Raw genomic sequence first — 26121 nt, 5'->3', positions numbered from 1 at the left:
CCGTTCGATATATTCTCTCAAAGAGCGAATAAACTCGCCTCAAGGTCTCCCCGCAAATAATCAAACACCGGTACAGTCTCTCGCGCGCTCTTTTGACGCATTCTCCCCCCTCCCTCTCTCTCTCTCTACATTTACACGCTTCTTACTGCTGACTACAACCCTCGCTCTTTTTATTTACAAATGCAATCGAGAAAATGTATCGTTTGCAGAATCGACGATTATATATTCACTTTTTTATTTTATTATTGTTATTATTATTAATATCACAAAGAGAAGAAGAAAAGTTATTGGATCGTCTCTCATTTGTCACGGAGCTCTGACTCTTGACACCTCTTCAAGTATCTGGCTAGACGTTAATCTACGGTATAATTATGATGATCTCATTTGTTGGAAAAACAACCTATATATAATCCGGTGCGAATAACAAGGCATTGAAACGAAATATATATCTATATCAATAATGTAGAATTTCACTTTAGGTTTTTATGAATATTTTTTCAAAGATGCAAAATTTGCTCTCCAAATTTTTTTTTTAATCAGTAAACATTTTTACTGTAATTCAAATTTAGAGAGTTTACCCAAAATTTTTTTTAAATTAATGAAGATTTTTTCAATTTTTACGATTGTTGGAGGCTCAATTTTTGCTACGTTCGAAGCAAATTTTACTTTGTTCAATGAACATATTTGTAAAAAATTAGTAAAATTTACTTCGAACGTATAGCAAAATTTACTCCGAAAGTATAGTAAAAGTTACCAGACATGCGCAGAAGTTTCTGACAGTTAACGTTTTACTATAAAAGAAAAGTAAAAGTTACTGTATATTTTTCTCCGTATACTTTATTCGTTTTTCCGAATTTTATAATCTTGAAAAGTAAAAAAGATCATTTTTTTTGTCCGAATTCAAAATTTAATTTCTTTTTTCAAGTAAACTTGAAAAAAGAAATTCAATTTTGAATTTGGCAAAAAAATGTCCCTTTTTACTTAATTTCCTCTCTCTCTATATATATATATAATCATCAGAGAGGAGGAGAGGCGATAAGCCAAAAGGGGAATGGAATTGCGAAGAGATGTGTCGAACACGTCGGCCTTCACAGTCTTGATTCGATTCCTTCTCGTTCGAAAATTCTTCCCCTCCATTATATATACATTTGCCACGGATATATTCCCTCATACTTGAAAAAATTCCTTCCAAACTATCCTCTCCAAATCCCCCTCCCAAAGAAAAAAAGAACCAAACTTGAAATTTATGAAAAAGGATATTTTTGTTTTCAATTCTCCGTGTGTCTAGTTTTTTGTGTCTTTTTTTGCAAGTTTCGCTTAATCATTGCATTATCGCCTTTCTTGGAGATATTAGCTTGGACGCATGCGTGTATTCTCGCGGCGAGTGTCACTTTCCTTATTTCTATTGTATAAATATGCGTGCATATATATGGAAACTGAGTAAAGAGAGAAGGAAGAAGAGAAAAAAAGGAGAGAAATTTGCACGCGGATGGTCGCATTTGGCTAGAGTGCAGCACACGAGTATATATATAATATACTCGAGGCATCGGCGCGGTTTAGCTTTAGCGTGGTATAGGCGGTGACCTTGTCGCCGGCAATTCACCCCGTCTGCCCCCCACTCCTTTCTCTCCTCTCCCACTCGAGTTCTCTTTCGCCTCATCCCAACCCTCCCCCTTCCTCTTTCGTCACTCCTTTTTCTCCCCCTATCTCTCTCACTCTCTCTTTCACTCTCCTTCACTCTCCTTCACTCTCCTTCACTCTCCATCTCTTTCTGTCTGTTAAGCTTGTCTGTCTCTTCTTCCGAGTTCCCTCTTCGTTACCAGGGCCGCAATTCCCCACTGAAACTGAAGCTGATCATTTCAAATTCATTAACTTCATTAACCCCCCTAATCTCACTATAAACGAATTTTCCAAATATTTCAGTTTTGAACAACGAGGTATGTTTACTCTTTTTGGAGTAAAATGTCCAGATTTTGGTAACTTTACTTATTCCAAGTAAAGCCATTCCCTACTAGTAAATTTTATTCCTCTTGGCTAAACATTTAGTAAAACGCTACCGATTCTTGATTAGTAAAAAGTTAGGTTTAGTTATTTTAAAGCTAAACATTGAAATAAAAAAACTAAAACTTGAATAACAGAAATGATCTGGATTTGAAGGTCCCTTGAAGGATGCAGAAATTGCGTCCCTGGTTTTAGGGGGTCTTGGCTCAGCTTCCTTTAAGTCTCCCCTTTTCCTTGTTGCTTTCTCTCTCTGTCTCTCTCTGTCTCCGTCTCTGGATGCAAGAGGAGAGGACCTTATTCTTGATCCTCCATTACAGCCTCTTCCTTCTTCTACATTACTGTACCACTTTGTCCCATATCCGGATATGCGAGTACATTCTCTGCAACTTGAGTGCTCGTATCATCGGTGTTTCTTTTTTTGGTAGTATTCTCTTTCTACGATTACAAGAAATTTCTTCTTCTTCTTCTTTTTTTCTACCTTTCCTCTTGCAAACTTTTTCCTCCGTCATGCGTGCGATGATTGCTTTGATGATTTTCAGATTTGCAGTTGCAATACTTTAGAAATCTGAAAATCCGTTAATTTACGTGTTAATGCAGCTGAAGAAGAAGCAGAAACAGAAAAAAGGCGAAATTAGAAGCAGAAGTAGAAGAAAAAGGAAAATTAAATGTAGATGTAGTAACAACATTAGCACTAGCAGAACCAAAATCAAAAACATTAGCAGAAGCGCAGAAAAAAAAGCAAAAGAAGTAGCAGAAATAGTAAAAGCAGAACCAAAATCAAAAGAAGAATCAGAACCTTCTTTAGCTTTAGTACAAACAGTACCAGAATCAAAAGAAGAATTAGTAGAATCATTAGAACTGTCAAAAACATTAATATAATACTTTACCAAAAACAAAAGCAGAAACAGAACAAATAGCAAAAGAAGAATAAAAAGTAGAAACAGCACACAAGCATCAGCAGTTGACTGAAGAACTTTACAGTTTTTCTCCCTTTTGCAATAAAGAAGGCGAAACGATTCTCATGGGAGGAAGATTGATCAGGAAACGCATCCTCCTCAGCTTGGGGCGAAAATTGACAATTTGAAATGATTCATTTCCGGTTGGTCTTTAGAGTCTCCGCATCTCCTGCGTAGAAGAGATGTATGTGGGGCGAGCAGAGAGAGAGAGAGAGAGAGAGAGAGAGAGATAGGGGAACTTGACAAGCCGCAGAAGTCGTGCATGCAGGCGAATCTAAATATATACCTACGGAGACGAGTTTGCGAATCTCGACTGTGTGTGAGTGCGGCGGCGACTTGGTCCGAAACGCACCATGGAATGAGAGTTCCCGTGTGCTGGTATTTCAGCCTAGACCTAGACCCAGTGCTAGCCTAGACCCTCGGACAAGTTTCGTGGGGTAGGGATGCATGCCGTCAGGGCGGGGAATGCTCGGAGGGGGTGTGCTAGGCAGTCGTCGGAGAAAGTGAACGGGCGAGAAACGAGGAGGGGGATAAGAGTAGCGGGTGCACATGATAGTAGACGAAACCATTTTCTACGCTGTACCGTTGATTCCTCTAGTTCCGACACTTTTTTGTCCTTCTCTTCTTCTAGTTACTGTGTTGCTTCTACACTTGTTCTTTCTTCTTCTTCTTCTTCTTCTTTCTCTTCTGCTCCTTTTTCTTCTTTCTTCACTGTTCTTTCTTCTTCTTCTTATCCTCTTCTGATACTTTTTCTTCTTTCTTCTTCTTCCTCTTCTGCTCTCTTTTCTTCTTTCTTCACTGTTCTTTCTTCTTCTTCCTCTTCTGCTCCTTTTTCTTATCTTTCTTCACTGTTCTTTCTTCTTCTTCTTCCTGTTCTTGTCCTTTTTCTTCTTTCTTCACTGTTTTTTCTTCTTCTTTCTATTCTTGTCCTTTTTCTTCTTTCTTCACTGTTCTTTCTTCTTCTTGTACTTCTTTTTCCGCTTCACAGTTTTCTAAGGATATCAAATTGAGACAAAAAGCGTATCAAAATTGTTGCGAAGCAACATTTTTGATTGTTTTTTGTCTCAATTTGATATCCTTAGTAAAACTAACAATATTTTATTTCTCTTGTATTTTTAGTACCTTTCTTGTTACTTTCTCTAGTATTTTTTTTTCTTCTTCTTCTTCTTCTTCTTCTTCTTCCTCTTGTATTTTTTTGCATTTCTTCTTTTTTCTGCTACGATTTTTCTTGTACTTCTTAAACTTTTTATTTATGCTTCTATCAGTAAAGAAGAAAACGAAAACAAAAAGAAAAGCAAAAAAAAAATGAGAAAGGAATAAGAAGATGAAGAAGAAGTGGAAGCGATAATTGTTTTCGTTGCTTCGAACACGTTTCGATGTCTCTTATTCGCATCGATCACTCTTTTGACACCCGATGACATGACCTTGCTCTGTCAATATATACGCTTATTCTAATTCGCATTATAACCTCATTTCTAAATCAAATGCAATGACAAATATCTGTCGTTCCTCGTGACGCAATCGTCAGGGGTTACCGGAACGCACACCAGATGATAATTTATCTGATAACAGGAAATTCATTTCTAGCAGCAATTATTTTCTTCAATCATGAATTAAATTCTATACTCTTCTTTTAATCCGTCTTTGGGGCACATAAATAATTATACTCAACTTGAAATAAAATTCTTCTTTTTTAAAAAACTGATAATTATACAACTTACAAAAAGAATTATTCAACGTAATTCAAATTTTATTGACAATTTTACATTATCTCCTTTTTTAGTTAGAAGGTAATTCTAAATATTCTAATTATTCTAAATAGTTCCTTGGATATTAGAAGTACAATATATTAACATATAATATTACAAGGTTCAAAGACATTTTTTTCTATTTTTACTCTTTCGAAAATAAAAATTTTTTTTCCTTTTTTCACAAGTTCTTTTCACAACAGTTTTTACAAGAGAAATAAAATTGAAAGTTACATTTAAATTGAAAATAAATTAATTAATTAATAAAATAAAAAAGTATTAAAACCCCAAATATGGTTTTCATAGAGAATAATAATTATTTAATAAAAAGTAACAACATTGGAAAAAATATATGTGTAACTAAAGTAGAGATTTTTGATTAAAAAAAAAAACGTTTTCTCTCGCATTTTCCATGAGAAATACGACATCAAGAAATGATAAACCGCGGATTTTTAAAACTTCTCTCATCGCATCGCTCTTCATTTATATAGAGCTCAAGTGTTGAGTAAGTCTACACTAAGTCGAGGTCGGATTATTTTTTCGCAGACTGCGAAATTTCAGTTACATGAGATATAAATGGTGGAAAAAAAAGAATTCTAGTATAAGTGTATATATAATATTTCCTGCAAAAACTTGGTCAGTAACCTCTATATAAAAATATATGTCTGTAATGGACGGAAGAGGATAGTCACGCATTTCCATTGGTGTCATTTTGACCTTTGTTTAAACGACGAAAAAAGAGGTACATGGCATATAAAAGCTCTGTCTGACAAAAGTTGTCTCTCTCTATATATATAACTAAATTGCATATGCGATGACGTCCTCGCGCAGTCACTGATCATCGATCCGTGGATTTCCGGGTATACATACGACTTCTGGTTGTACTTGACAAAATTGAACTCTTCCTGGACAAGGGGAATTAATTTAGCTTCACGAGTCTCAGTTTTCGATTTTTTAATTCTCCGCTTTTTTTCGAAATAATATTGAATATTTTTACTTTCTTTCCCCTTTAATATTTTTATCACTGCTTGTAAATTTTATTGATTTTTAAAAATATTTTTGTTTGCCTTTTTTTTGCAGCTTTTTTACATTTTATTCACTAATTTTCCATATTCTTTTCTTATTTTTTGTTCCTTTTTAAAAAAATTTTTTTTTTTACTTCTCGCTTTTTTTGTTTCAACAATATTTTTCTGCAGATATCAAATTGAGTCAAAAAAAACGAATCAAAACGTTGCTTCGCAACACTTTTGATTCGTTTTTTTTACTCAATTTTGATATCTACAGAAAAATTGTGAACTTCGATTTTTTTTAAAGAATTTTCTTTTTATACTGTCTAAATTTTATTAGTTTACTTATTTGAATTAGTAATTGACTTTTTGCTTTTGAATTAGCAAATTTTACCAATAAATATAGCAATTTCTACTAATTTGTTAATAAAATTCACTAGTTAGTAAACATTTTCATAATTTAAATTTTGAATAGGAAATTCAAAATTCGAACTTGTTATTCCACTCTCCCTTTCCTGGTTTTGTTAATTAGCAAAAATTCTTTTTTATCATCAATAATAATTTAATCTGTGGGAAATATTTCCCATCGTCAATAATTTTCCATTCAATTTCAATCAATTCAATTTTTTTTAAAATTTAAAATTATATTTTTGAATATTTTATTTTTAATTTCTTTTTTGATTTTACTCATTTATACATTAAATCAAAATTTATGATGTTAAAAAATTGAGAATTTACAAAAATGATCATTTTTCAGATTCGGAGATAAAATAAAGAGAGAGAGAGAGAGAGAGAGAGAGAGAGAGAGAGAGAGAGAGAGAGAGAGAGAGAGAGAGAGAGAGAGAGAGAGAGAGAGAGAGAGAGAGAGAGAGAGAGAGAGAGAGAGAGAGAGAGAGAGAGAGAGAGAGAGAGAGAGAGAGAGAGACGAGGAGTATTAAAAAAGAGGAAGAGGAAGAGGCAAAAAAAGAAGTAATAGAAGAAAAGGAGAAGAGGGGTGGAAGAGTGACGTTGGTCCGTGCATGGTGCATCGGACTAACAGTCGCACAAGGAGGTAGAGGCGTAGAAGAGAGGAGGAGAAGGATAGAGCAGTTAAGTTAGTCTGTCGGTCAGTGACTGGCTGACTTTCCCGGCTCAGCCGAAGGTCAATTCTTCCCCTCTCTCTCTTCCACCTTCATCCTTATTTCGCTTATTTCCAACTCTTCTTCATCTTTCCCTCTCTTTAATTCTCAATTCCCGTGTGCACTGTGCTACGCGCACTCTCCGAGGCGTATCCGCTCCTTGGGGACCTTTTGTCGCTCGCCCCATCAACGACGCACCCACTGGAAGCAAGGGTCGTCCAAGGGTCACGATCATCGCCACAACGAGGAATTCCGCGTGCCGAAAACCGAAAATTTATACTCAAACTAATTTCCAAAATTCTATTTTCACCTATAATTTCTATTATTTCTATTTTCCTCTGAACTTCTGTTTTTTCGCCGCAGGAGAATATCAAAATTGAGACAAAAATAGAATCGAAAAGTGTTGCGAAGCAACATTTTTGATTCGTTTTTTGTCTCAATTTTGATATTCCCCGAGAAACTGTGAACTTTTTTCTCGAGGAAAAATATCGTTTTCGAAAATTTTTCTTTCTTCTGCCCCATATTCTTCTTTTTCCTCTTCTGCAACTTTTTTCTTTTCTCCCTTTTCTCGCAATACTTCCGCCCCCCTCGAGAATTTCGCTATATTTACAAAAATCTCCTCCGCCGATTTCATTCCGCGGGTATATTTCTGTAAACTATATTTATCGAGGAGTCGTTACGTGCACGCGGCCACGACGACTTTTTCAACTTCCGATCTCTTTGCCTAATTTTCTTTTCTCCGAAAATTGCTCCTTTCTTCTTCCATAGAAAATCGAAAAAGTGATTTTCAAAATTTGGCGGAGAAAAAAATTTAAATCAAGAATTAAATATTTTTTCTCCAGATGCCAATTATAAAAATGATCTAAACAGGCAGGTTTTCGGACTGAAGAGGTTTGCGAAAAACGAGGCAATTCGTATGTTAATCGAGAGAGCGAACAAAAAATATTATTTATCTCGCAAAATTCTATTTTCGAAGTTCTTCTTCTTCTCATTGGGAAAATAAATTGAATTTTCGAAAAAAGAATACACAGAGAGTTTGCGAGAAAATAAATAACGAACAAAGGAACGTTACCTAATCAGAAACGCAAAGTAGTCACTTCCTAACATATTAATTTCGATGAATAAATGTCGAGTGGAAGGTCAAAGCGGTAAAAGAGACTTTTTGACACAAACATACATTGTATTATATGCGAGAATCATTAAGTCTCACGATGAGTGGCCTCGTGAAGTGAAAAAAAATTGAACGTCATGGGTCGAAGTTGGTCGACAACCCTAAAATAGTAATGCAAAAGAATGTAAAAATCGAAAATGAATATTAATGATTTAATTTTCTAATTTTCAGTTACGTAGAGAGGGAAGTTGAGTTTATAGCGGACTTTCCGTTTGTGTCGTCGTGGTATAGGTCAGTGTGGCCCCACTCTCAGCGATTCCTAGACAACGGGTCTACGATTGACTCATCTAGCTATACACAGTGTGCAACGTAAACAGACAACGTTTTGCCTTGCCTGCTGCTTTGCTCGCTTGTTGATCCGGCTTCATCGAAACCTTGTTGCGCTGCCGGCCTCCCGGAGCCTCTTCTCTCGAACAACAACGGTTCTGCACACACTCTCACACACACACACACCGAGATACGAAACACTATTTTTAGCACGTTCTGAAATTCGTTGAATATCTCGCTTATAAAGCGCCAGCTATACAAGCCTTCTCAATATTCACAATCATCTGACATAAGAAACAAGCCAGAAGCGTCAATTCTTCTTTGGATACAATATAATTCGAGAATTGTTAGAGAAATTGAAGATTTTTAATTTATTTGTACCTGGAGTTTATTTTCAAATTCTATTTTATACTCTCAGGGGGAATTTGAAAATTTTTTTTCTCTTTCTTTTATTTGCAAATTTTTGCTTTGTGGAATTATTTCTGTATTTCTTTTGGAAATTAGTTTGGGTAAATTTTCGAAATTTTTGCGGGATTTGTATTTTTCTTGCAAGAATTTATGATATTTTTGCGTCGAATATTTTGGAAACTCTGTTTATACACTGGAAAAAATTTATTTGTTTCGAGAAACCGATTGTTTTTCTACTATCCAATAAATTTTTAGTTGAATCAAATAATTTTTGTTTAAATTAATTAAATTTTTATGTATTATTTGAATAAAATTTATTCGATTTGAATAAAAATTATTTGATTTGAATAAAATTTATTTGATTTCAAAAAAAAATATTTGATTTGAATAAAAATTGTTTGATTCAAATAAATATTTATTTGATAATAGACAACTAATCTTGTGAAGAATTCGAAATATTTCGAAGTTAATTGTGTAAAAATTCTCAGTAGTTTTTTTTAATCGTTTTGGAATTAAGTTTGTCTTTATAAACGTTCCGAATTGATTAGGAATAAAACGGATTTTATTATAAAGTTAATTCTTAGCATGTGTTTAGAAATCACTTCGAAATGAATTTTTGTTTACATTTTTTAGGATTTCTATTTTTCTCCCGAGGATTTTTATACTATTTTGGGAAATATTTAGGAAAAGTATTTTTATTACAAATCCTGGAAATTGTTATTGAATTGAATTTTTCTTGTAGAAAATTTAAAACATTTTGGAGTTAATTTTGCCTTTCTCAAATATTTTTTTGGAATTATTTTGGAGTAAAATTTCCTTTCATATATAGATTTCTCAAATCTTTTTAGAATTTTTCTTTTTTTGCAGTTTTCCATTGTGAAATTATTTCTGTATTAATTTTCGTTTATGTTACGTTGTTTTGGAATATTTTGAATTCTTATTTTTCTTTCTGTCTATTTCTGGTATTTTTGTTAAATATTTTGTAAAATTATTTTCTCTACAGAATTAGAAAATTATATTTGATTTTAAATTTTCTTGTGAAAAATTCAAAATATTTCGGAGTCGATTTTCTTTTTAAGATTCTCAGATTTTTTTTACTTTTGATTTCTAAATCAATTTCTTATTTTTGAATCAAATTTCCCTTGAGAAATTTTTTGTTTTGTAAAATTATTTTCTTTTTTATATTGAATATTTCTTGCAAAAACGTCAAAATATTTCGAATTCGAAATATTTCAACGTTTCATATTTCATCTCAAAATCAGTGTTTTTTAACTTGGAAATTTATAATTTAATTTCTAATTTAGAAATTTACATTCCCTTGAGAAATTCTGCACTAATTTAGAATATTTCCGAATAAATTTAATTCTTAATTCACAATATGTTTGGGAATTATGTATTCCGAAATTAATTTTCGTTCAGAATTCTCTACACATTGTTTCGAAATTATTCGATTTGAATTTTCCTCCACAGATTCTGAATTGTTTCAAAGTATTTCGATTAATTGATAGATATTCTTAATATTCTCGCAATTAATTTTCATTCGAAATTATTTTCCATAAGTTTCTTAATTCTAAAATTATTTCGAAAAAGACATAAAGTAAAAATTGTTGGAGAAATTATTTCGGAGTTTTTTTCTCTGAAGAAATATATTGATTTTATTTTCCTTGGATCGAATTCTAAAAAATGCGATAGGGAAAAAAATGAAAAAAAAAAACAGGAAATATTTGCATAAACGAAAAATATTTCGGAGATTAAAGTAGAAAAACTTCAATAATGTGGATAAGACTTGAAAGTTGAAAAATGAACTTCAAGTCGAATAATATTCAAGTTCTCGGTAATTCTGCGGCAGATGTGTGCGCGCAAAAAAAAAAGAGGAAAAGATAATAAAAAAAATTCTTTTCGACTATATGTCAGAGGAAAATATTTTTTTATTTCGAAACATAAAAACGTGAAACTTTTTTTATTTTTTTTCTTTTGGTTTGATGAAGAAGAGAGAATTGTTGGATTGTCTGCGATGTGAGGGAACCGACATACGAAGGCGGAGGATGAGTTCCGATTTTAGCACGGCCTCTGAAAGCGGCGCTATTATGCACTAGTAGCTTGATGGCGTCACCATCCAACCTTGGCTCGGGTCAGTCCTCTATCATACTGCAAGCCATCCTCCCCCTTTGCACTCCACCGTTCTTCTTCTGCATCGTATTTCCCTTCTCTATACCATTTCACTCCGGTTAACCTCTCCCACCCCGCTCTTCCTCTCTCTTTTGCCAACTTCTAGAGGGACGCAGTGCAACACACGTTTCTTCACTCTGACGCACTAGAATTGCATTTACGTTGTCCTCTTCTCATTCAAATTGTATAGAAATGTGCAATATTAAACGAGAATATGTGTATTCGTTTTGGTCACGTGTGTACGGCAAAATTTCCGTCGTCGTTCTCAACTGCGAAAAAAAACTCGCCTCCTTTTTACCTGATTTTTAATCAGACCCAACAATCTCTATTTTAGATAATTTTTAATAATACCTGCAAAAAGATTTATTAGAAACAAAAATGCTTATTTGGAAAATTTGGTAAAACCCTTTTTTAATTAATAACTAAACTAACATAATTTTATTTTTCGTTTCAGTATCGGAGAGTTACAGCAGCTACGTGAATTCGATGTATGGAAATAATGGACAATTCACGGCACCATGTACACCGAGTCCACCGAGAGGACCAGGCGGTGTACCGACAAGTGTAATTCAAGCGGCGACAAGTTCCGTTTCTGACGATTTATATCTTTTGGAATTGGGTTTTCCACCGAGGCCAAAGAAGAATAAATTAAAGAAGCCACGACAGGGCGAAGGTGGTGCGGCAGTGAAGAGAAAATCACGTGAGGGCTCAACCACTTATCTTTGGGAATTCCTGTTGAAATTATTGCAGGACAGTCAATATTGTCCGCGTTATATTAAATGGACAAATCGTGAGCGTGGTGTCTTTAAACTCGTTGACAGTAAAGCTGTCTCAAAATTATGGGGACTCCATAAAAATAAGCCCGACATGAATTATGAGACAATGGGACGTGCATTACGTTATTATTATCAGCGTGGTATCCTCGCCAAAGTCGATGGTCAAAGGCTCGTCTATCAATTTGTCGACGTACCAAAAGACATCGTTGAAATTGATTGTACGGGTGCGTGAAAAACAATTGTCTATCAGTTCAATTATTAATAGCTCGGATCGTACGGAAACAGGCAGAGGAAAAAAAACAAAAAAAAGAAAAATAATCGTCGAGCTATTTCATAATCCCTCAGGCGATGTGACAATTACACACAAATACAAAAAAAAATTGAGAAAGAAAAACCCTCTCTGGCTCCGTTGTTCCTTGTTTATTCCTCGACATCATTCATTGAAAATTCTTCTGTCGAATCACCTTCCGATTTTTCTAAAAATTCTTCTTGATTTCTAATCTCCAAAATTTTCTAATTCTTTACCATACAAAAAAATTTATTTGTAATTAATCTTTAAGTTTTAACCTAATTTTTAGTGAAGAAATTTTTGTTATTGTTGTTGAGGGAAATTGTGGATATTGTTTGTGGGTTTTTTTCAAATTTTTATTTCTATTTTTATTATTAAAATTGTTGACAAAATTCTAATTTTAATCAAATTGGTAAAGAATTATAAAATTTTAGCAACGCGTATGATTGAATGTAAAATTAAATGTAAGGAAAATTATAAGAATCACTGTAAGTTCACTGTAAGTTAATTAATTACTATAAATTAATTAATCATAGTAAATTGAATAAGAAACATTAATTGATTAAAAATTAATTTTTAAAAATTAATTAAATGTATTACTGAAAGTTAATTAAATGCGTAAATTAATTAATTAGAGAAAGGTAATACAATTTAATAAAAATGATGACTTACTAATTGATCTCGAATTAGTGTATAAATTAATAATTTAGAAAAATGAACAATTACATAATTTTTTCCAAAAGCAAATTTATTCTTTAATGAAATTGAAAATTTGATTTTTTTTACGGAAAGTGATAATTGCAAAAATTAATAGAAAATTCGTTACATTTAATTAAAATAAAGAGAAGAAGAATCATTAATTCAATCAGTGATTCATTTATCGTCGAGTCGATACAAAAATGTGTTTTCTACTATAATTGAGATTTAGAGAGCAGAAAGAACAGAATAATTATTATATTGTAAATCTTGTTCTTTTACAGAAAAACTATTTCATGAACAATTCGGGAACTTTTCTCAAACATTTTCAGTTCTCGTCCTGCTGAGAATATTAAAATAATTAATAAATTATTCGATTTATTAACAAAAAAAATATTTTTTCTTTTTAATCTTAAAATTAAAAAATTAAAAAGAAGTTTCCGATTTCTTCATGAAAAGAAAGATTCCGTAAATAAAAAAAATCGGAAGGTTATTCGACATTTTATAATTATAGAAAAAATGAGTGAGGATCGAATTCGAACAAATTGATCTTTGACTTTTGTATTATATTATTTTTCCACTTTCTCGTTAAAGATAAAAATGCGAGCGTAATATGTAACTATAACTCTTTTTTGGAGACTTAGGACCATTGATTTCTTGAGGAAAACGAAGAAGAAAAAAAGTGAAATTGTACAAAAAAAAATTTAGTTCTTAAAGTATCGAATAGTGCGATGCGAATATTAATGTGTATTTTATGAAATCTCTACGGACAAATTACTTAATTTAAATTTATATACGTGTATCTAGGCAAAATTTGTACATTTCAAACACAATGAATTATTTATTGTACATTGACGCGAGGCGGTTTGAAAAAAGAAAACGAAAAAAATGCTTTTTTTCTGTGTAAAGAAAACGAGAGAAAGTTTCTTTCGTGAGGGTATAAGCGCGAGAAAAAAAAACGAATCGAGGGCTGTGAGAAAAAAAAATTTGGGGGAGATCGCGTTTTTTAGTGTCTGGTTTTTTTTTTGTTTTTGTTTCGAAATTTGGAACGAGCTCAGGGAGGGAAATATTAAACACTTAATATATTTTTTATAAATATAAAAAAGTGGCAATTATTCCACTTGAGCCGAGGGTTTTTAACCGATGATGTGTTTTGGTGCTGGCTTTATTACACTCACACTCACACATACATACACTTTACACACGAGGTCCAAGAATGTTATTTAGCATCCTAGCGTTTTACTAAATTCATACAAATTATTTGAGATAAATATTATATTCTCTTTGTACATATAAAAAAGAAAAGTATACCTTTTTAGCATATATATAAATATATATATATTATTGAATATTATATAAATATTATATATATATTATATAAAAAAAAATATATATATATTGTACGTTATGTAGTAAATGGAGTGAATTGTTGTGTTTCTGTGAGATTATGTGTCGCGTTCAAGGAGAGAGAGAGAGGAGAAAAATGAGACATCGTTCTAACGATGTCTCTTCGTGTTAGAAAATATTTGGCGAATGTAAAATAAAAACGCACACCGACTAAACTTCCAATAGTTTCTCAAATCAATGTCGTTTTCGAGAATTCTCCTTGAGTCCAGGGTGTAATAAAAAAATAAAACTTAGGAGTAAAATTTTTAACTTATTGTCGCTCTGGGTCGTAATGTTGTGCGAGCGTGTGACCTTTGAACTTAAGTTTCTTTTTTTGTACATATTATATAAAAAAAAATGAGAACAATCTGCTTAAAAATTATTATACATATGTCGAGAAAAAAAAATGGTTAAAATGTTAAATAAGAAAATGAAAAAAAAATAAATAAAAGAGAGTTTCACTATTATATTATACAAAGACAGCCAATTGCTCTCTGAAGATTATATATATTATATATTATATATAAAAAAATATGGCAAAGAAAAAATTTTTAATTTTTACTAGGACGAAGTACAGTTTAAAATATACAGTTTATTGTTCCAGTGCTGCCAATAATGCCTGTAATAGGTCCCGCGAATTTCTCAACAAAATATAATGAAATAAAAAAAAAAGTTGTATAGAGAGAAAAAAATGTTTGGGACTTCAGACATACCGATGATACAAAGCGAATTGCCTTTTCATAATAACAAAGACGTGTTGCCTTCTGACGTAAATTTAAAGAGAAAAAAAACGGGGTAAACCAAATTTTCATCTCACCGTTTTTTATTATATCCAAAAAAAACACTTTGTCCTTGTATATCTTGAATGATCTTTATACCTCTTCGAACTTTGAAAAATAGATTTTTTAACGTGCGAACTTTTTCTAGTATACTTTTTGGAAAATAGATTATTGAAAAACGAGAATTTTTTTTCGATTAAAGAGAAAAAGAATAAACAAATGAGAGATGATATGGTGAAAAAAAGTACAATGGACAAAAATCGAGTACCTATGCGAAAAAAAATGAACACTTGTACACAATCAATAAAACACATTATGGCAAAAAAAAAATGTTATTTTTAGGTAAATCCAATTTACATAATGCATACATAACAATTTGACTACACAACCCAATATTTTAACAGATAAGACTACTGTAATAGGGATAAATATATGATTATTTACTTGTAAAGTATATGAAATACGATGGATTGACATAAGGAACTCGAATGTAACGTTCTGTGATTCGTTGTTTGTAGGTGAAATTAATTAAAAAGAATAATGTATCATAAAAATTTAAATGTTACTGTTTCTAAATTTCCCTCATCAATTTTCCTTTTAATCCACAATAAATTGTTTTACCAAAACATTTTTTTTCTTAATTTCATTATGAAATCGAATTTCAACCATAAATTTTTATTTTATAAAATATATTAATTCTATTTCTTAAATTACTAAAAAAAATTAGTAAAAATTACTAAAAAAACTAAAAAATGTATTTAAAAAAATAATTATAAAATTGAATGGCACTCAGGGAATAAAATAAGATAAAAGAATTTATTTATATTTGTTCTTTATTAAGCCAGTGTAACCAAGCGTAAATCTACATTCATTTATATTAATAACTTTTCGAAGATAGGTAGTTGATTTAATAATTTTATTTTTCCACAAAAAAAATAGAATACTATTTTCAAATAATTTCACTTTAATTCTAAAAAGCCCAAAATATTTTTTCATATATATTTTCTATTTTAATAATTTCAATAAAGAACTGTTTATAATTTAATATAAATATAATAAACTACACAATTGTTTTAGTACATATAGCAAATACTATTTTATGAGAAAAAGAAAAAAATATATAGCTGCAGTAATTGAACTCTTAAAAATTTATACCTTTAAATAGAATCTCTATATAATAATGCAGTGTGTTGAAGAATTTGATAATACTATCAATACGAAAGCTCTAATATCTAAATTTGTCTTGTTGATTATTAATTTTGGAAGAGGGTATGAGTAAATTCTATATAATCCAAAGCTCCAGTAATTGGTCGTTCTGTTTTTGGATCCACGTAAGATTTCATTCTTGCCACGCAGTAGTCCGCCATTTCTTTTGTAAGATTCTGAAAAAAAAAATTGTCTTATTAAAATCAAATTTCAAAAAATTTTACAATTTCATTTTTATAATAATCATTATGAATTTAATTAACTTTAATAGAATTAAAATAAATATTTTATTTTAACTCACAGCATATAATTCTTCCTTGGTGACGTAAGGACGATCTGCTGCTGTGATGGCACGGAATGCATTCTCAATTTCTTCGGAACTTTGGACATTTTCAGTTTCCTTACTAATCATGAACGCCATGTATTCTTGAAGGGAGACAAAACCGTCTCTATTCGGATCAACGATATCTGAAACACAGAAACAAGAAAAGTAAATAAATTTGTATTTGAAAATTTAATAAAATAATAAAACTGAAAAGTGTGAATTTACAATTTTTTACCTCTGAGAAAATAATGATTCTATGACTCGATTTTTAAATTAAGTATTGAATTTTGAAAGGATTAAAATTATTTACCTAGAATATTTTCGAATTCAGGATCAGGTTGTCCTTCCTCGACCATCGGAAGATCGTAGCCCAAGGCCCTGAGACAGGACTTGAACTCCTGGTGATTTAATCGTCCACTCTTATCTTTGTCAAAGTGCTTGAACATCATGGAGAATTCCTTGAGTGCATCCTCACTGACACCGGATTGATTACGTGCTTGAATTTGTTGTTCTAAATTGTGTTGCATTCTCATGCCGAGCTGATCAAGTTGATCCCATTGCTGCGCCAATCCAACAGTACTGTGCTCCGTGTATCTATTATCGAGAATCAAATGCTCCTCCAATATTGCTCCAAGATCCTCAATTTTCTTCAGATCTTGCCTTCTTGCGCGCACCTCCTGTGTCTTTCTCTTCGTTGCCTCCAACTGTTGTTCCAATGAACCCGAACCTTCCATCATTGACGTTCTTGTGTCAGCCAACCACAAATGGAAAGCGTTCGCGTGTTTTGCAAACTCCTTTCGCAATTTATCATTTTCCTCCTGTCGTTGCGCCTCCTTCGCGAGTTCAACATCTCTTTCTTTGATGATCTTCTGCAGATTTCTCCATGTGTCTTCCAAAGCTTCCATTGTGAACCAAGTGTACGGATTTGGTCCCACGTTGAAACTCTTAATCTGTCGATCGAGTGCGGCGAGTGCTTGGAAATCAGCTTCGGCTGATGAGAGACTCGCTTGGAATTGTGCGTGCGCTTCACGTAATGCACGGATTTCCTCGATACTGTTACAACGAACCGGATCTGTCAAATCTTCCTCTGCGTTCTCGAACCATGAATTGAATGCCGAGGCCTTCTTCGCGAATGTCAGGTAAAGTTCTTCAATTTGTCGGAATTGATCCTGCATTCTCAGGAGTCGTTGTTTTCTCGCTTCGGAGTCGGCCAACAATTTCTGCCAGCGGGCAATCACGTCAGCGTGACGTTTCTGAATACTTGGTGTCTGATCATGACCAGCATCCACAAGCATTTCCTTCAAACTGGTAATATTTTGAATCCCCTCGTGCTCGAAAGCGTGAAGACCCGCATCGAAAGTCTCCTGTTTAGTCAACAATGTCTGCACTGTTGATAAATCGCGACCAAATTCTTCCGAGCGTACATGAGTCTCCTTATCGGCGATCCAAGACTCGACAACGTCCGCCTTCCACATAAATTGCAAGTACGCCGAATTATCATTCAAACGTGTCTTTCTTCTATCAGCAAGTGCTCCAAGTTGCTCCAACTTATTTCTCAACTGATTGCAACGTTGATCAATCGATTCGGCACGATGATTTCCATCCTTGATCAATTTCTCCCCATCTTCGCAAATATCCTTACAGCGCTCTCCATGAGCTGCGAAATCAGTCTCAAATGCATCGTGTTTCTTCAAAAGACCCTGAACCGCCGCCATCGTATCACCATAATCCTCAACAGAGAGCAATTGCTGCTTCTCAGTGATCCAAGCCTCTTCTTCTTCCACCTTAGCCAAAAATTGCTGATAGGTCAAAGACTCATCAAGTTTCTGTCCTCGATTCGCAGCCAGCTGTTTCAATTCCGCCCAAGCTTGATTCAACAACTTCAAACGTTGCTCAATCTCCGGAACTCCTAGATTCGAAACGTTGATCAACTTCTCCCCGGCTTCTTGTACAGCCTGGATTGCAGGTTCATGACTCGCGAGTTCCGCCTCTAGACGCTTGTGTTTCTTCTTCAAATTCTGCACACCTGTGAGATCGCGACCATAATCATCAGAACCGACAAGAAGCTTCTTCTCCTTGATCCATGACTCCTCGTCGGCAATATCCCGGAAGAACTGATGAAGCGTATTCGCCTCATTCAATCGCGCTTGTCTATGTGCAGCAAGATTACGAATCCTCTCGTATCTTTCATTGATACTCTGTCGCTTCTCCTGAATACCCGCGGCATCGAACTGTCCACTCTCAATCAACGAATCTGCCTGTGCATTCATATCCTTAATCCTCTCCTCATGTGCTTGTATATCAGCCTCGACTAGCTGATGTTTCTTCATTAAATTCTGCACCGACGCTAAATCTTTACCGGCATCTTCCGACGTCAACAGACTCTCAACCTCGCCTAACCAGAAATCTAAGTCCTTCACCGCTGCAATATAAGTCCGTTGCTTATTCGCCTCCTTCAATTTCATCGATTTCTCGGTCGTCTTTTGAGTGAGATATTCCCACTGATCGGCAATAGAGGCAAGTCTCTTCTGCACCGCGTCCTCCGAACCAGCGCACTGTCTCTTCTCGATAAGATTCCCACCCATCGCCAGCACCGACTGAATTCTATCCGCATTCGCCGCTAGTTCAGCCTCGAACGCCTGATGTTTCTGATGCTTCGACTGAATATTCGCCGGATCCTTATAATTCTCCTCAGTGGCAAGTTGTAATTTCTCAGCAATCCAATTCTCCATTTCGTCAGCGTCGCGGGAAAATTGTTGCAGAGTCTGTGATTCACCGAGTTTCGAACGTTTCTCAATGAGTGCGTCTTTCAAGTGTCGCCAACGATCCAATACTTGACAGCGTCTATCGTCAATTGGTTTTGAAGCGTAATGCTCGGCGGCTATCAATTGATCGGCTAATGTTTGTAGTGCAGCAATTTTCTCCTCGTGGGCATTAATTGCTTTGTCGAAATCCTCGTGTTTCTTGATGAGTGCCTCGACATTGTCACTACTGTCAACAGTGTCGGCGCTACTCAGGAATGCCTCGCGGGCACTCATCCAATTCTCCGCCTGTTCACAATCACGACAGAAAAGTTGTAATTCAAGGTTCTGATCGAGTTGCATGCGACGTTGGATCCACGCTTTCTCCAATTCCTGGCGAGCCTCGGCCATTGATTCCAATTTTTCTTGTATCTCCACACTCGCATAATGACTCGATTGCAACAATTGCTGACCAAATAATTCAAAAGCCTGGAATGTTCCGGCTCTCGCATCAATTTCCATTCGGTGTTCCTGTACAAAAATATTCACAATTTAATTCTCATTTTAAATACATTTTAAATACAATTTAAATATAATTCTAAAATTTTTACAATATAATAAATCTATTATATAAAATATATTAAATGTAGATGTAATTTAAATAAGAACAAAATTATATCAATCAAAAATCTTATTTTTCAGAAAATAGGTATGTAACTTGAACAATTTTTGATATAGTGCAGACTTAAAAGAATGATGAGAATATTAATCGACATTGATTAAATTAAATTTTCAAATACAAATAATTCAAGAATGGTGAATTAAATTAAAAATATTGAAATTAATTCAACCAAGTGAAAACAAACAAAAAATAAAGATTTGTTTCTCAAATGCAAACCAATTATTTAGTTTAACACTCCGAAGAAGCGTTAAGCAGGAAAAAAAGCAATTTTCTTAATATATTTTAAAAAAATGAAAATAGAAAGAAATTAAATTAAAATACTTTTTAATTACTACTTCATTGGAAAATAAAATAATAATATAAAAATATTAAGAGGCACATTATGTTAAAAAATAATATTCAGCTAAATCAGGATTGCCACAAAAATTTAATTTTGTTTTTCAAAATTTTGCAAAGATTTTTATAAAAATTCCTAAAAATAATTGAATTTTTGTGAAAAATTTTGTTATTTATCAAGATAATTGCGTTTAAAACTTTTGAAATAATTAAACAATATTAAAAAATCCATTCTGGTCAGAAATAGAAAAATAAAATTTTATTCAGTACTTTTAATAAAAATCCCTGACTTTTTCCTAAATTCACAGATTTCCCTGGCCTGTGGCAACCCTGTAAATAAAAATCTCAAAAATAAAACAAAATTAATATAAAAAAACATGCGTTAATTTGATAAAAAAAACAATTCCTTGTCTCTCTCGCTCATTTCTAAGCAATTCTGCTGAATTTTTAATTTTGCAAAATTAGTCGCGACACAAGTGTAACGCAAACACGTTTGGATACCTCTCGAATGATTCCGTAACGTGCATCTATCTCGGCCCTCAGGTTCTACAATTTAAAGAGCTTTAATTTAAATTTAAATTTAAATTTAAATTTAATTAATAAATTCTTAATGCCCATTAAACAAAATACTGTTAAGGATGAAAAAAGGAAAAAGTAGCCAAAACGAAGTTTTAATTGAAGAATTTGACAATCAAACCCCCAAAACTGTCTTTTAGTTTCAGTTTAACTTTTATTTAACTGGTATTTTGAAATAAAAAAAAATTTTATGCTCAAATATTTTTTATAGAAAAGAAAAAATTCTGGAATAAATAGTTTTATTAAAAGGAGTGATTAATATTGAAATTAAAATAAATACCTGATGACGTTCAAGCAAAGCCTCGGCGCCAGTGACGTCGGAAGCGAGTTCCTCGGAAGCAACAAGACCCATCATTGAATTAATCCAAGCCATCAAATCACGATAGTCACTCAAGAATCTCTGAAGATCATAAGAATCTAACAATTTTTCCTTTCGATTATTGGCCTTTGCGGTTAGCTGTGTCCATTCTTCGTTGATTTCCTTCTGTTTCGCATAAGTTTGTTCTGCAGTATCGGGATGCGATTGCATTAAACGATTAGCCGTTTCGTCAAGTTGCTTTATTTTGTCACCAAGTGCAGCTAAATCTCTCTCAAGTCCCTCATGTTTACGTTGTAATGCCTGAACGCTACGCAAATCTTTACCAAGATCATCGTTATTCAATGCAGCGTCCTTCTCACGAATCCAATCCTTAGTCTCATCGACGTCACGATGGAATCTTTGCACCTCATGCGCTGATCCAAGTTGACTCGCCTTCTCCGCAGTCAATGTCTGTAGACTCGTCCATTTTTCATTCAAATCCTGAATTTGAGTGTGAATTTTCAGCGCCGCCTCGGTTTGTCCAAGGCTCATTAATTGGACAGCAATTTCATTCATTTCGGCGAGACGAACTTCGTTTGCCTTCAGATCGGCTTGGAAATCGTCGAATTTCTTTTGCATGACTTCAACTTGTTCGAGATCTTCGCCAACGTCTTGAACTTGAGCGTGATTCTCCTTGTCTTTGATCCAGGTGGCGAGTTCCGCGGCCTCCCTCACGAGAACGTAGGCCTTCGCTGTTTCGTTCAATTTATTCTGCCTCTCCTTGGCCAATTCGATCAGATCGTCGTACTGGGCCTCGATTTGCGACTGTCGGGCTGCAATCGAACTCTGTTCGCGGGCGAGATTCTGCTGGGAGGCTGTCAATCCAGCTTCGGGTTCGACACGCTTCACGTAGGCGGCTGGAACGAAACCTTGACGATCGTTCACCTCGACCTTCCACCAATCTTTGTTATTCGAATTCAGTAGAGTCAGTGTGTCGCCCTTCTTCATCGATACTTCTCTCGGGGATTTTTCCGCATAGTCGTAGAGAGCTACGACACATTCCTTACCAGCGATGTCGATTGTCGGTGTTTCTTGTTGTCTGCAGGCGGCCGCTTGTTCCCTGACAGATTGAATTGTACTCGCGAATGCCTCCAAATCACTGACAAGTGCTTCATGCTTCTTGAGTAAAGCCTCCGAACTATCCTCATCCTTTCCATAATCAGGATTCATGACAATTGGTCGTTTCTCCTTCATCCACGATTCGGCTTCGTTCGCGTCAGCAAAGTACTGATGAGCCTGCAATGAATCATCCAAATCCTGTTTACGTTGACGCGCCTTCTCTTTCAATTGTCCCCAATGTTCGTCCAAGGCAGTGAGACGCAGTGATATCTCATCGGCGGCGAAGTGACCATCCTGCAACATTTTATTACCAGCTTGACAAACAGCCGCAACTCTAGGCTCATGATTATTGATTTCCGCCAAAACAGCTTGATGTTTCTTTTGCAAATTCTGAACACCAATGAGATCACGTCCACGATTTGTGCTCGCCGCCACTGGTTCCTTTTCTCTGATCCAAGCCTCCTCATCCTCAATATCGCGGAACAATTGTTGCACTTGCAGTGAATCGAGTAATCTCTGTTTACGAATACTCATCGGCTTTTGTAGAGCGGAATAACGATTTTGTAGCTGATCTTGTTTTGTTTTAATATTATCGGCATCGAAATGTCCCGAACTGATGAAATTCTCAGCTGCTTGATTAATGGCTTCGATACGATCTGAATGTGATCCAACATCAGCTTCAAGTAATGCGTGTTTCTTCTGCAAATTTTGAACACTCGTCAAATCTTTACCGTAATCTTCCGACATTAATTGACCCTCAACTTCCGAGAGCCAAAGTTCGATATCCTCGACAGTGCGATTAAATTGCTGTTGCTGTGAAGCCTCTTGCAGCTTCGCTCCTTTTTTATCTGAAGCATGAGCCAAACTTTCCCAAAGAGAAATTATTTCATCTGTTCTCGAACGAATACGATCGCTCGCGTAATGTTCACTTTCAATTAATTCCTGTCCGGTCGAAACAAGTTCATCCATTCGGGTTTTATTCGCATTCAACTCTTGTTCGAAATTCTGATGTTTTTGCACTTTTCCGTTCAAATTTGTTGGATCCAAATAACTGTCATCTGTAGCGAACTTCAATTTTTCGAAAATCCAACCCTTTGTCTCGTCGCAATCTCTCTCGAACTGTTGTAACCTGATAAATTTGAAAAAAAATGTAAATAATGTAAAAATAAAAAAATGTAAATTTTAGAAGCAAAAATTAAAAAGGAATTTGTCTTACCTGTAAGCATCTTCCAAGCGTTGCCGACGATGTGCGGATCTGTCTAAAAGAACCGATCGGCGCTCCAAAAGCATTTGTCGTCTCTGCGCGACGTCATCGGCGGCGTAATGTTCACCTTCGACCAATTTTCCGGCAAATTCATCAAGAGCCTTAATTTTCTCATCCTGTGCCGCTAGACTCTTGTCGAAATCCTCGTGTTTCTTACTCAGAGCTTCGACACTGTCCAAAGAATCGCCAAGATCTTCATTGGCGAGAAAAGCTTCCTGTTTCGCCATCCAAGCATCAGCTTGCTCAGTATCACGATAAAAGAGCTGTAGATCCATACATTGTTCATAAAGAATTCTCCTCTTCTCCCAAAGACTCAAAAGCGCCGTCTTATCATCAGCCAATGATTCCAATTTCCTTGCCACTTCCTCGGCGGCATAGTGCTTCTTTTCAACCAGTTGATTACCGGCCAATGTCGTCGAATCAAAACTATCAGTTCTCGCGTCAATTTCGCCCTTATGCTCCTGATGTCTCTCCAAAAGTGATTCAGCGCCAGCGACATCCTTCGCCAACTCATCAGCCGAAATAATCGCCTTCATGTCATTCATCCAAGACACCAAATCGCGATAATCAGCCAAAAAACGATGTAAAGCATACGACTCGTCCAATTTCAATCGTCTCTCCTTAGCCTTTCCAGTGAGACTCTCCCACGATTGGGAAATTTCAATCTGTTTCGCTTTTATTTGTTGCGCATGATCGGCCTGATGAATTGCCGCCAATCTGTTAGCCTCGGTACTCAATGTCGTTACTTTATCATCGAGTGCTGCTAAATCACGTTCAATACCCTCGTGTTTGCGTTGGAGAATTTGTACACTAGCGAGGTCACGACCAAAATCATCGGACGAGAGGACGACATCTTTCTCAGCGATCCATGCCATTGTTTCATCAGCGTCACGATTGAAACGTTGAATTTCAAGTGCACCGAAAAGTTTCTCCTGACGAAGAATTGCCAATTGTTTCAAACGCTGCCATGATTCATTAAGTTCTTCCTTATTGCGAAGAATCGTATCACGCTCTGGATGACCATTAAGAAGCAGTTTATCGGCAAGTTCATTAACTTCTGTCACACGATATTCTTGGCTAGCCATGTCCTTTTGAAATTCATCAAATTTCCGTTGAAGCACCTCAACGTGCTCTAAATCCTGACCAAAATCCTCATTTGTCACGAATGCCTCTTTATCTTTGATCCAGAACATCACTTCTTCGCAGTGACGAAGAAATTGAACTAGAACCAAAGCCTGTTGCAATTTGAGACCTTTATCCGCCAAACGAGATAGCAAAAGTTCCCAAAGACGATGTAATTCCTCTGCAAAAAAAATTTATTCCTTTTAATAAACATCAAATATTTTCAAAAATATAATTACAATTATCAAAAAAAAGTTTTAGTGACGAAATAATAGATTACTAATGTACGTTATTAATATACAATTAGTTTAATGATCAAATTCCGAATGTAATTAAGAAACTCCGACTTTAGTAAATTGAAATTTTTTTTAAAATCTTGTCGTAGAATAAAATTGCGTATTTACCACATCTTTTGTTGATAACATCGCTGGAGAAATGATGTTGAGCAATCATCTCCTGACCGGTGTTATCGAGCAAAACAATTGCATTGGAATGTGCAGAAACTTCTGCCTCGAAAGCCTGATGTTTCTGAATCTTGGCCTGCAGATTCGTAGGATCTTTGTAGCTTTCGTCGGAAGCTGCTTGTAACTTCTCGTAAATCCATCCCTCGAGTTCATCCGCATCTCGCTTAAAATACTGCAATAGAAAAAACATATACAGTACGAAAACCTACCACGTCAGTCATATCCCATGAGTGGGAGTGAGACAGACTTATGCGATTCCCATACTTTCCTATGACTGACGGATAGCTTTTCTTACTGTATAAGTAATTTTGGGCTCAACTCCAAAAAATATTTTCCAACTCTTGTAATATTTTTCCTTTCCAAAATTGTTGGAAAGAAAAACAATGTTTTAAAGTTTCTCTTTGGTTTTAATTATATTTATAAACTTTATAAATAAACATGAAATTCTAACCTACAAATTTAATCACAAAATTTTAACATCGGTGACTAAATGTTAAAAGAAGCAAAACTTCATTGCGTAACAACGATCGAACGATCGACAATAAAAAAGAAGTACAATAGGAGATAATTAAATAACGGAAATAATATACCTGAAAGCGACGGGAGTCCTCGAGTTTATCTCGTTTGCTTCGTGCTTCGGATTTAAAATTGGCATAACGTCCAAGAACTTGATCACGCCTTTCCTGAATATCCTCAGGATTCTCGAGGATTTTCACCTCCTTCGGTGTTATTTGATCCATTGCTTTTTTTCAATTAAAAACAACACTCCGATTTATTTCTAACAGTATATTAAAAGAAAATCTCTTCCCGTTTATCAAAATGGCTGGTGGGGTGTGGCAAAGATATGCTCACGACAATCAATAATTCACTTTATTCACTAAATTCAATTGTTTTTTCAATCAACAATAATGTTCGTATATTCCCAACAACTATCACTTCACTTGTTAACAAATGAATATTCAAAAAGTGTGCATAATAATAGATTTTTTTTAATAAAATTCAAGCACTAAGCAATGTTTGTGTGCACCGGTCCCGTTCATTTTTTTTCGACTGACTTTTTTCACTCGCTACGCACGCGCAATGTGCATCACTTTAGCCAATAATTACCGCGAATATTTGAATTTTATTATTGAAAATTGGAAAAATAACTTAATTTTCGAGTTGCAAATGCAAAATTATATTGATTTCTTCTTAAAAAAGGATTTTAGGAATTTTTT

At 34.5% G+C, this 26121-nt stretch overlaps 2 protein-coding genes across 7 annotated transcripts in view; one reads left to right on the top strand and one right to left on the bottom strand.

Moving 5' to 3' along the window:
• The window catches only part of LOC122499365 (ecdysone-induced protein 74EF), a 198775-nt gene extending 183450 nt beyond the window's left edge, over positions 1-15325 (top strand). For all 6 annotated transcript variants that reach the window (XM_043607675.1, XM_043607678.1, XM_043607674.1 and 3 more), the window contains one exon: positions 11300-15325. In XM_043607675.1, coding sequence (XP_043463610.1) covers positions 11300-11853 — 554 coding nt within the window. In that variant the 3' untranslated portion in view covers positions 11854-15325. The remainder of the gene's footprint in view (positions 1-11299) is intronic.
• A 261-nt stretch (positions 15326-15586) lies between these two features.
• On the bottom strand, positions 15587-25974 carry LOC122499348 (spectrin alpha chain). The gene is made up of 7 exons (XM_043607645.1): positions 25495-25974; positions 24845-25076; positions 23271-24621; positions 20918-23183; positions 16613-19574; positions 16279-16445; positions 15587-16153 (listed from the first exon to the last, which is right to left on the bottom strand). The coding sequence occupies exons 1-7, from the start codon at positions 25642-25644 to the stop codon at positions 16025-16027; spliced, it is 7257 nt and encodes a 2418-aa protein (XP_043463580.1). The 5' UTR covers positions 25645-25974; the 3' UTR covers positions 15587-16024.
• Positions 25975-26121: the final 147 nt, after the last annotated feature.

Source organism: Leptopilina heterotoma, unplaced genomic scaffold (genome assembly GCF_015476425.1).
Source record: "Leptopilina heterotoma isolate Lh14 unplaced genomic scaffold, ASM1547642v1 Lhet_167, whole genome shotgun sequence".
In the NCBI taxonomy this organism is placed as follows: Eukaryota; Metazoa; Arthropoda; class Insecta; order Hymenoptera; family Figitidae; genus Leptopilina; species Leptopilina heterotoma.
This window is presented reverse-complemented; position numbering and strand designations above follow the sequence as displayed.

Bases quoted from the DNA above. Each gene is read 5' to 3' on its own strand.
- LOC122499348 (XM_043607645.1), bottom strand. From the start codon at position 25,644: ATGGATCAAATAACACCGAAGGAGGTGAAAATCCTCGAGAATCCTGAG. The intron at 25,077-25,494 runs GTATATTATTTC...TTTCTATTGCAG, and splicing joins AGGACTCCCGTCGCTTTCAG to TATTTTAAGCGAGATGCGGA. The intron at 23,184-23,270 runs GTAAGACAAATT...CAAATTTATCAG, and splicing joins CGCTTGGAAGATGCTTACAG to GTTACAACAGTTCGAGAGAG.